The 11,937-nt window shown below is 36.9% G+C and overlaps 1 protein-coding gene across 4 annotated transcripts in view; it reads right to left on the bottom strand.

Moving 5' to 3' along the window:
• CDK17 (cyclin-dependent kinase 17) overlaps positions 1–11,937 on the bottom strand; it is a 53,873-nt gene that overhangs the window by 21,846 nt on the left and 20,090 nt on the right. For all 4 annotated transcript variants that reach the window (XM_010190469.1, XM_010190471.1, XM_010190472.1 and 1 more), the window contains one exon: positions 11,291–11,424. In XM_010190469.1, the coding sequence (XP_010188771.1) occupies positions 11,291–11,424 (134 nt within the window). The remainder of the gene's footprint in view (positions 1–11,290; positions 11,425–11,937) is intronic.

Raw genomic sequence — 11,937 nt, 5'->3', positions numbered from 1 at the left:
CCTACATTCTTTAATTTTTGATACGTATCCTTTTTTAAACGTAACAGGTGTCTAAGTGGTGTACATAGACCTTCAACCATGCAGAAGGAATCTGGGTGCATTCCTTTGTAACTCTAACAAGCAAAGGTTTACTGGAATGCAAAGCCCTTAGCTTTGAGGGAAAAGAATGTGCTTCAGGTAAAATAAGCTGCATTTTAGAAAATTAAAATGATATTTTTTTCCTTAATGTCACTTCCAATTTACTTTTCCAAATGAGGTTTAATTTATTAAAAAGCTCTCGTCAACTTACAACATTTTCTAGTTTGATTCTTTTACGGTTCTCTTTAGGGTCAACCTGCAACAAAATCAGTGTTCAGTAAACACCATGCTGCTAAGTGTTCAAACGCCTACAGTTAACTGTATGCTGCCTTAATGAGTTATTTTTTGATCCAGTTCCAGAATATATTCTGGAGAACATATTCAGGCACCAGTTGCTTTGCTAGGATAGCCAGAATGCTCATGGCATTTCCGCCCCCCTCTACCTCTTAAAACAACATTTTCTATCTTCATGTGCAACGCTTCTTCTCAGCCTTGCTTTATTACTGGCTGAGAAATGCATACTATTTTTGTAATTTGCCTGAAATGAGAATCACATTTGTCCTACTCTGCTTCATGGTAGATAAACATGTAAGCACTTGTGACACTAATATCACTGTATTTTCTGTGGAGATAAACTACCCCAACTCCTGCCTATCTTTACTATCTATTTCTAATGCTAGCTACAGCAAACGCTCTGAGAAAGCTACACTTTGCTGAGCCTCTTCTTTCGTCTGGCTTGCACCAACTGTGCTGCTGTAACTTGATGGTATGTTCTGTCTACCACTGACTGCTTACACCTGGACACAAGAAATGGAGGCAAGTGTCTCAACTTAAATCCTGCGGGTCGTGTGAGCTGAGTAATTTAACATTATAAGTAAACAAACGTGTCTTCTAAATAAAAACCAAAAACCAAAACCAAACCAAACCACCACCTTTTTTCACACATACTTGGAAGTAAAAAAAAACCCCAAAATACCATCATTTTTAATTTTTTTACTTCTGGTCCTCTTTTGGATAGACCAAATCACTGTTGTAAATATCAGCTTCTTGATTTGTCTCCCATAGTAAACCATTCATATGAGTTTAATTCTAAAATTTTGTTACCACATTCTGTTTTTCACATCTCACACTCAAACAACTTTGCTACCTAACCTTTTCTGATGTCGTATTCTCCGTAATACAAGCTTACCAGCTATTCCTCTTTCTAATCGCTTGTCTTCGCCCACATAATATTGTTCGGTACCACAGCGTGACACTTTTCAGAAATTTTAATTCGCGGTCAACAGAAGAATTTTCACTTCTCTTAAACCCTGTCAAAAAAGTACATTTTTCCACAGAATGAATCTACTCTTATTTGTGAAAGCAACACTGTTAACTTGTATGCACTTTAAGTCAGGTATTAAATTCACCAACTTCTATTTTTCCTTAACTCACCATTTATTTCTTGCCAAGATGCAGTACACACTTCAGAAAGTTTCACTGAAGTGAAATAAAAATGATTCTAACTCAGGATATAGAATGTCTGAAATGAATGTTAAAAAAAGCTCTAAAAAAGCAGCAATTTGAAATACTCACACTTTTTAGTCTGTATCCTGGTGACTCAAGTCATTATGTCTTTGACTAGCACATTTATATACTAAACACTGATATTCTGCACAAACCAGAGTAACGATAGTAATATAATAATAATTTTTTAAAACCACCACAAAAAAACCAACCCAGCTCTAGGGAAGGATCAGAAAAACTAACACTACTTTTATTTTTATCCTTTAACAATTGTGCCAATTTGCAGACTGTTTCTTTCTTGCCAGAGCAGCACTGATCAATCTTTCCCAAATCTATTGGGCTACCAATGCCATCGATCTTTCAGCTGCTGGGCTGTTTCAGGCTGAATTCCAGTCACAACTGCAGCCAGAGAAGACAGACTCGGGCTTCTGCCAGCGAAGCAGTAGAAGGCAAAAAAAGGGCAATCCTGTAGTACCAAACAACTCATCAGAAAAACTGGAAGGGAAAACCACAATAGCATCAGCCTCAGTTCTCTATTCCTTCAATGTTTTATTTAGCTGATCTAACAGCCAAGTACCTCCAAACCCAGTATTTCACTGCCTGTGGCCAGATCTTCCCACTGCTTCTTGGAAAAGAAAAGGCTGACTACGCAGTGATACAGCGTAAGAAAACTCAACTGGAAGGAAACTACCCAATATATACCAATCCTTACTGCTTTGGTTCTTCAGTTTATCGATAAAGTTAAGTTTACAGACCAACCATTACTTAAGGTACATGCTTACTATATGGCAGCAGACATCAAACTCCCCAACCTCTATCTGAAATTTTAGTTTATCTTTTAATAGTTAATATTGTTAAATCCCATCAATAAAATTCTGTTACCGCCTCACAAAGAAAAATAATTGTTCCTCTAAGTCTACAGACACCGGCCTGACAGCCCAAACAATCCACTATACATCAAATGAAAACACTTTGTTGTTTTGTGTAAGCATTGGTCTGAATTAGTCTTCTCACCAGTTTCAGCAAATACCAGCGAGACATGTCAGCTGCAACCACAAGCTGTTCACTAATAAGTCACAGTGCTTTTGTTCACTGGAGAATGCTTAACGAGATCTAAAATGCTACATCACACAACCCTCTATGCAGCACAATTCAGCTTCACGGCATACTTACGGTAAAAAAAAAATAAATCACTTTTTATAATATTCTTTCCTTGCATATTTTAAATTAAAATGTGTATTATGTGCTACTTCATGACATGCAAACTAATTGAAAAATATTTGCTTATGCCAATGAGAATTTAAACACTCCAATATACAACCTCATACACATGTACTTACTGTACTATTTTACTATCAAATGCCATGTGCAGTTTTTTCTGAAGGTTGCCTTATCAAATTTCAGTGCATTTTTGTCAAATGACAGCATGGTTTAAGCCAATTGGATCCTCTACAGAATTCTGACATACAACAAGATTGCTAGAGGCAAAAGCAAATAGAAAAAAAACCAAACCAAACAACCTCAAATCAGAAAATATATTTATAGAGAATTTGTTGTTTGGTTACAGCCATGTAGACCTCCAAGGCCTTGAAGCAAAAGACCAGCATAATCCACAACCTTCAAAAGAAACCTATAGCATCCTTGCAGCATGCTATTTTAATGTCTTCATAAATAAGCTTCGATTACTGCAAGCAAACTCACTAATTTAACAGCTGGGATGATTTACCAGTTTTCCTATTAAGTATATTAACCTATCATCATTCCCTTGCTCAGCTGACAGATGTAACTATAATTTCATGGTGATGCAGAAAGTGCAAGTTTTTTCTGCCTTCTGCAGAACTGTTACACCTGAACACTGCATCTGTCCTTTATTCATGAATGTTGTTGTTATTATTTTACTGGAAACATTAAATCCCAAGGAATCAATTATTCTTCAGTCAAATTTGAGGAAGGAGTCATCAAATAACACCTTCTTCTATTAGAAGCAATAATGAAAACATTATCTTACAGCCCATTTATTGCTACCTCTCACTCCATAAATCTATACTGGTTTTTGACCAGTCTACTGAAATGCAACAGAATTTTAAAAAGCATCACTTTTGAGCACTGAATCAGGTGGCTTTTTATATTTGGGGAAGAAATTACCCAAAATATGGAATCCATTCATTAATTAAGTCAAGAGTTTTTTTCCAATATTCTAATCACATCAAGTACACAGTATTTTCAGGGATTTAATCAAGAGATTTGAGTCCATAGGGTATTTCAGATCCAGAAGAAATAGCAATGACCACAGATATTGCATATTCTCTGCCCCCTCACCAGCATAAACATTATTTGTCAGATTGATGCTGAGATGCTAGGAAAAGACAAGGAACCAAGTGTAATCAAGGAAATATCGATATAAGAATTTTAAGGTTTAATCTCTGTTTTGGGACTAGGAGTCGCATTTTCCCAGCACATCTGCTATCATTCATCAACAGAGCAAGGACGTTACTGCTGGGAGTTCAAGGAAGTTATCACCAATATCTACTGTAGCTATGGCCACTCAAATGAAAATATGTACTTGTTTTAAAAGCACAGAAACCAGAATTGCAAGCAGAGGGCTTTGCTCTTATCTACTTTAGCACAATGAAAAATTTATGAAAAGAAACCTTGCATCTTTTCAGTAATATCTGTAACAATTAGCTTTTTTGAACAAGCCAAATTAATTAATAGTTCAATCGACAAGATTTTTTTCATATAAGCAGTCAAAAAAAGGAATTCTGAATTTCTTCTTCAAAATAATTTTAACAAAAATTTTAATTTCACGGATGTGCTGCTTAGACTACTGATTAGCTGAATAAAAACTGCTCTTTCCCTTTTTTTTTTCCCCCCTCTAAAAAAACCCTGAAAATGCAAGCAGTTTTTTTATTAACTTCGTATCTCCCAGCAGTTTTAAGGTGAAAGACTGAAACTGTTCAGTACAAATGCAGCATTCAGAAACTGCATTCCAGGAGCTTCTATTCACAACCAATGAAGCCAAACCAAAGCAAAACAAATACCTGTGACACATAGGACCAGTTTTGAAAAATCTGAGAAAGGAGAAATGAAACTCCAATGTGAGATCATGAGTTATTACTTTCTTTTCATCAAGTGCATAAATACACAGGAAATTTGTGACAAATTATGCCAGAAATGCTTCAAAATTCTTCTTGGGTGTTTTTTGTTTGTTTATTTTGCTATTATTTTATTGCATCTCAGCTTGCAAGTAAGGGAACTTGGAGACTATAGGGAAGAATAAGAAAAATAATAACCATAATAAGATGATGTCTGATTTTGTTTGTCTGGCTAAATTATCACCTAACAAGATACCACTCTGTGGCATTAGCCTCTTAACATAAACCTTGCTGAAATCAAAAGGTCTGATGGCTACTGGACTCAGTGGGAGGTGCTAGGCAGTAACAGATGCTAATAAAGCAAGCTCTGCCTCATTTAGTACACTTCCCTGATATTAAACATAAATTTCTGTATGTTTTCACCAGTTTCTGTAATAGACTAGTAGTAGGAAATTGCTCAGAAGAAACAAGTGGCATAAGTTTGTCAGCTTATAAGAATAAGGTGGAGGGGAGGGGAATCATAAAAAAATATGATGAGAAACAAAAGAGAACGTATCACTGCACAAATGGAAGCTTGGACCCTTAAAACAGTCCTCTGTAATGTCAATTACTAACACGAACCACTCACATCAACACAAAGCTGCAAGTACCAAAGGGAAAGTCCCATGAAGAAACTGGCTAATTCAAAATAAACCAACTTCTTAAAAACAGAAGCTGGAAATCTGATCTTCCTGGACAGGACAGTGAGGCTGGAGTGCAGGGTATGAAACAGCATCCAAGCACTGACTTGCCCTCTGCTCCATCCCAGTGATTACTAGAGATGTGTTTGCAGATGGCTGAACGCATCCAATTTGATAGCAATCGACCCTTCAATGGAACTCAAAAGCAACCCCAAGTTATGAAAAAGCAAAACCAAGAAAATAGATATTCCATCCTTACAGAAAGGATGCTGTCTAGTGCAGTGATTTCTCTAAGGGAAGGTAGCATTTGCAAGTGGAATGCAAGAACTTCTGCATCAGGATTACAAAAGTTCCTAACAGAAAGGCAAAAAAGCATCAATTGCTGATAACACAGTTGCTCCTAGAAAATATAGTAAAAGTCAGGTTAAAGAAGTCTGTCTGTGCCCTAAGTTGAAATTATTTTTCTTGTTGGAGTGTCTGCTGTCTTTCAAGCAAGTCTGCTAATCAATTAGATCAACAGGATGTCCACCAGTTTCGTCAAAACCGTACTAGCCATTTAGAACATGCACTTGTGTTCTTAAGAGAAATTTTGAAAACCTCAAGCTTCATGTGAACTCGAAAACAGGAGTCTACAAAAATAAGAGTGTATTTTCTAGTGTAACCTTACAAAAGGTTGAGACAGCTGCCAAGCATGACTGAATGGAGATAATGCAGCAATCATTGAAAATCAAAAAAAGTCCTGATTGTATTCAGCTTCAATTTTTTTCTGTTTAGCACTGAAATCTTCTGGTAGGTGACCACATGCTTAGATTCCCAGAAGAGACTATCAGAAGAAAAGCCATCAATTCTCAGGAGGTGCAGAAAAGGAAATTAGACAGCAGTTAATAAAGCAGAAAGAATTATGCCAAGCATGGGGGGAAGGAAGAACCTCTGCTTAGAGAAGGGACCATGCAGTAACGCCTGCTGGGGATCCAAGGGAGCCTCTTGAGTGGCAAGAGATGCAGGGCTGAATGCTCAGGCTGTCTCCGATACAGTGCTTGGCTGCTTCCAAAACTATGGATGGGAGAGAATACTGTACTGCCCCTGACCGAAAGCCTGGGTCCGTACTGCCACCCAGTCTGCTGTTCAAGAATTTAAACAATTTATTGGAGCCAACAGTGCCCTTTTTGCACATGTGAATGGAGACCTATGAACCACATTTTAATCTGAAGCCTACAAACAGAAAATCTTAGCACTAAGTCAGCTGAAACACCAATTAATTTTGTGGGTGTTTCTCTGGAGAAGGTACACTTGCCCAGCTGGACCAACCACAGACTGAGTTATTCAGGCTGTGTCAAGACCCCCAAACCAGTCGCACCTTTGGGGTAAAGGGTGGAGCTCACCAACATCATATTTCTTTTTCCCATTCTTTCTTTCAAAAGGTCTGACCAGCACAACACACAGATGATTACAGGATCACTTCATAGCCTCTGTATTTCTCTCTGTTGAGCTAAAGCACTAACCCTGCAGCTAATCCTCTCAGGGGAGGATCACACTCCATGGCAGTGCGGCAGAGGCAGCCTGATCTGGAGCACGCTCCTGTCACCAATGTGACAGCCGGACGGGTAAGAACTGTTTCTCAGGATAAAATATCTGGGAAACAGGCTGGTGAACAGTGGGCTGTGGCCCTCTGCCAGTTCACATGCAAAGACAGCTCACAGGCCTTGGACTTCTGGGAAAGGGAAACAGATGTTTCAATTTGCACACACTGCATCTCCCTATTTTTTATCCACCACAGTTCTTAATGAAGCATTCACTCCCCAGTGTACAGGCACAGGGCCCTCAGTGAACATTTATGGCTTGAAACACGAATTTATATTAATGCATTACTGCCCATGTCTTTTTTTCCAGCAAATCAAAGTGAAAATGCTTTAAGCTGTAACTCCATGATCTGGAGAAGTGTTTCTCATTACATGATGAAAGCCTTGCACTTAAAACACAGACACACATGTATTCATTCTTAGGCTGCATTGCTTGTGGCACTTGAAAAAAAAAATGACTCCATCATCTGTTTTGATATACAGTTTTACTGATTTACCAAGTAATCATTAATATTAGCATGAGATTAGCAGACATTTTAATTAAAACCTAACAGCTGTTTGAAGCCAAATTCCTCACACAATGGATGCTTGCACCTACTGTCAGCATGGGTCCTGAATGACAGGAAGGAAGGAGAAAAAAAAAAGCAACTGCTTTATGAAGCATTTGTAGCCTGTGGATTACAGGCAAAATCAACTTTATCTAGGCAACACAATGAGATTCTGGTATCTTCTTTTTGTTTTCTAAGCGCATGATAACAATGATCATTAAAAAAAAATAAATCTAGTCCCGCAACTGCAGCGTTGTCTAATTCAGAAGCAAACGCGCATCATCGTCTCCCTGTCTAACAGTCCTGCTGGCCTCAGTTTTGTGCCATTTTGGGTGGATGACAGACTGAAAGCTGCATCTCCATGGCCGCTGCTCTGGCTGGAATGCTTTGACCCCAGCAGATTTTTCTCTGTGGAGCAGAATCCTGTCTCATTGCAGCATCATCACTTTACAGCTAAAATGCTTCATATTTAGGTTACATTGCAGTTTGATGATTTATTTCCTAGCTCAACCAGGTCAATCTAAGGTTATGAAATTTCAGCTTTCCATTACTATGGAGATTCTGCTACAACAAACACATCTTCTATTTGCATCTCCACTGTCTATTTAGCACTTGTCAATCTTCCAGGATTATCTCTATATGAAAATTTTAGAAAGATCAAGTTTTCTTCCCAACAAAATCCTTCATATACTCTGGACAAGAGAATCTGTTTGCTCTTCAACAATGCTATAATTTTATTTGTAGCTCCAAATCATTTAACAATTACCAAAAAAGCAGCTTTATTATAAGATACATATAGATAGACACTAAGGATCAAAACATATATTCTAATCCTAACATCCCAGGAATACAAACACTCAGTAGTGGTAGTTAACACTTTGACTGCAGTATGCATGTTTTTAGCAAGCTTTTTTTAAAAAATGGTTGTTCTTCTGTCAATGGGCTGCTAATTTTCAGAATTCTAGAGGAAGTTCAAGTTGAGCATGAAAAATTTGGTTATATAGGTTATATACACAAGTTCTTACAAGGAAAAAGGACTGTTCCAAGGTTTCAGCTTTACCTGATTAATTATATTCAAAACAGATCAGGACTTCTGTCAATTCAGCACAGAGAAACAAACATATATAATCATGAAATTACGTACAAAAATATTACAAATCCAGCAAATATTGCCCAAACTAAACACTAAAAAGGATATAGTCATAGTGCAATAGGCATGCTCATCTTACCATGGAAGAGCAAGGAATATTGGTCGAGTTTATCCAACCTCGTGTATTTAATCAAATGCATTCTGCAACGGATTTCAAGCATGACTAATGACTTCAGCAGGCTACAGCAGAAACATACTATCACACATACTAATTTACTCCAACCTGTATGTATACTATACAGCTATAACTCATCCTAAATGACTACAAAGGTAACACAGCCTCAGGCTACGCAATGATGTGTAGAGATGACAGATCCCCAAAACCAGCAAAATAAAACTGAAATAACAGAAACTTACTTCACAACAAAGACTGTTTCTGTATATAACCAAATTACTACTATTGAACCAGTCAGCTCCAGGGCACAAATCACCTAAGGCATGCAGGCAAGATTTGGTGCAAGAGGAAACGTTTATTTGGTTCCCTCAAAAGCCATGGAAGCAAAAAAATCCCATTACATGAACAGCAAACCCAGTAAAACCTGGTTTTCTATGGCTGTATGTCTTGATACTCAACTCACGTGGCTACTGTGGTATTTAATAAAGGCTGCATCTTCCCTAGCAGTACATGCATTTGCAATCTCTCCTTATATAGAGCTTTTTTCACTGAAATTAATAGAAAACTGGCATCTGAGATTTCTATCCATCTGTCAAAACTGGCAGAAAATGACCCACGGGAAAAACAGGAGGAGGGAAAGACAGGCAGACAATGTAATCACTTAAGGCCTTTTCACTTAGGAAATGACAAAGTAGACTGAAAAGATTATGATTAGAAATGTATTTTAAATAAAGCTACAAAGATTGTTACAGGTCTTTTTTCTCTGGAATGCACATACAGATAAAACCCCCACCTCCTATGCTACAAAGCACCTCTAAGAAGCAAATTAAGTAAAACAAAGTATCTATCAGTGACAGCTTTCTTAAAATTAAGTGAGAGTTATATAGACATTAGCTTGAATCCTTATTGGAAAAGTCACCATATCAATACTGAATCAATACATTTGTGAGAAATATTACAATTCTCACAGAATACACAGGAATAGCTGCCAAAAAATTAGTGCTTTCATTGACTGAGCCAGCCAATGAAGAAATAATGTTGATTTCAACAGAAATAAGCATTTGGAATTTGGAGAAAAATGAGAAAATTAGCATTGGATAAACAAAATTTAAATAAAAGCTTCCCAAAGTCTGTTAAACAGTAACATCAGAATTGCTTCAAAATTCAAGAGGCAAATAAAAGATGCTTTTATCTGACACCTTCTGAAAAAATACACAGGAACCTCCTTAACTTTAATGACTCTTACTGAGTTCTTTTGTAATTTCTTTCAGTTTCTTGAACCCCAACCTAAAAGAGAATCTTTTAATGGTTTTTAGCCCTCTCTGGAAGATTTGATACATTTCCATTTCAGTCTGTTAATTTCAATATGTGTAATTAATTTCCTTATTTCTTTCATGTTTCAATTGCACATTTCAAAATGCAGAAGAAACAGACAATGAGCAAAAAGTAAATAATACTTTTAAATAATTTCCTTGATTTTTAGTTACTCGAGCACACATTCTGATGTGAAAGTTTTCTCAATGACTTTTTTTTCTGAATTTAAGCATTCTGCATAAATCTTTAGATCAAACCTGAGATTAACATACAAATTTAGGAATTTGAAGACAAACCCCTGCAGGTGCAAGAAACAATATAAATAATTAATGCAGCTAATTGACAAGTTATTGGAATCACACCAGCATTACATGCTTGGAGTCTTGGAATTCCAAGCATAACAAAACGCCTCACAAATAAAAAATTTTTGGCACGTACACCCGACTGTAACTTAGCCAGTTCTGCTTCCCCAATCCCATATTTGATATCAGACTCTGAGTGGAGATTTAAAATCTTACAAACTATGCATATTGGTGTGTATGCTCCAAAGCAGCAACTACAGAATTCCACATGCTCGTGTACCAAAGGCGTCGCTATAACTGTAACTTTTATACACGCAAGAAACAGGGAAGTTCTGTTTTTCTTTGCCAAGGGAAATGACAACAAAGCAAGCACAAGGGTGGCTAGTATTCATAATGAGACTCATAAATAAAGGAAATTATGTGCACAGTTATTCATAAGGTACTTTTCCTCCTTTTGTTTACCATCCTGTAAAGTTCCGTTCATTAAAAAACAGGAAGAGAGGGAAAGGCTGAAGCATTCAGGACCATCACTGCTGCAGCATTAGAGAGTTTTGCAAAGATTAGAAAACAGTTTTAAGTTAAAAACGTCTAAACAGTATGCTGTCTTGAATATACCCAATAAATTGCACAGACTATGAGAGAAAGATATTCAAATACTACCCTTAAGAGATTATTTCCAAAGTTTCAAAACATATTTAGATTTTCAGAATCAACAGCTCATAAACAATGCAAGATAACCATCTGATTTCTGTGTGACAAATGGAGACAGAAATTTAGGTATTATTAAAATAACGCTCTCTGCATGAAATATACGTCAGAACGGTTACAGTTAATAGAGAAGACAACCAGTTATAATGAACAATTAAAGCAATCCCCAACTCTCTTGTTAATTTAAATGATCCTTATATGAAAAGTAAATTACCTCCATGGAGATTCGTCTGTGTATCCGGTTTCTGAGACAAACACCTGTGGGAGACTGAACTTCATCGGATGATGTTCCAGAAGCTTGGTCACTTTCACCGTCTGACCCCATTTTCAGATTTTCATGAACAATATCTTAAAAATAATCCAAAGAATTGGAAACTGTTAATCAGTATTCCACCAAACATCTCTCTTGTACAGATGGAAAACAACTGTATCATTATCGTGCACTGGGTTTTATGGAAGAGTCAAAGACTCATCACAGTCATGGTAGTCCTGATATACTTTTTACGACTCGGAAATCACAAAACAAACAGGACTACTTTATAAGACTTCTACGCAAACTTTATTATTAGTTTTCTTATTTGGTTTGCAGCAGAACTCAATTTTCCAAACCAAAAGACAGTTCAATGCCAATTTTAATTCCTATACGCCACGTTTCCCACATGGCTTCAGTTCCCCAACTCCCTCACTGCCTCTTCTCTTTTAGCTGCTCTTGGACATAAACATTACTGAGAATATTTAACATCTTCAAATCAGACTACCTAATATTAGCAACCTAGATGTAACTTCAGAAAGCTTAAAAAAACCTGAGAGTTATAGACATTATTTTCAGAAATGCCAAATACAGAAACTTCAATTACAAGA

Source organism: Mesitornis unicolor, unplaced genomic scaffold (assembly GCF_000695765.1).
Source record: "Mesitornis unicolor isolate BGI_N332 unplaced genomic scaffold, ASM69576v1 scaffold14758, whole genome shotgun sequence".
NCBI classification, from domain to species: Eukaryota; Metazoa; Chordata; class Aves; order Mesitornithiformes; family Mesitornithidae; genus Mesitornis; species Mesitornis unicolor.
The sequence above is the reverse complement of the archived record's forward strand: the minus strand, read 5'-3'. Positions and strand labels throughout refer to the sequence as shown.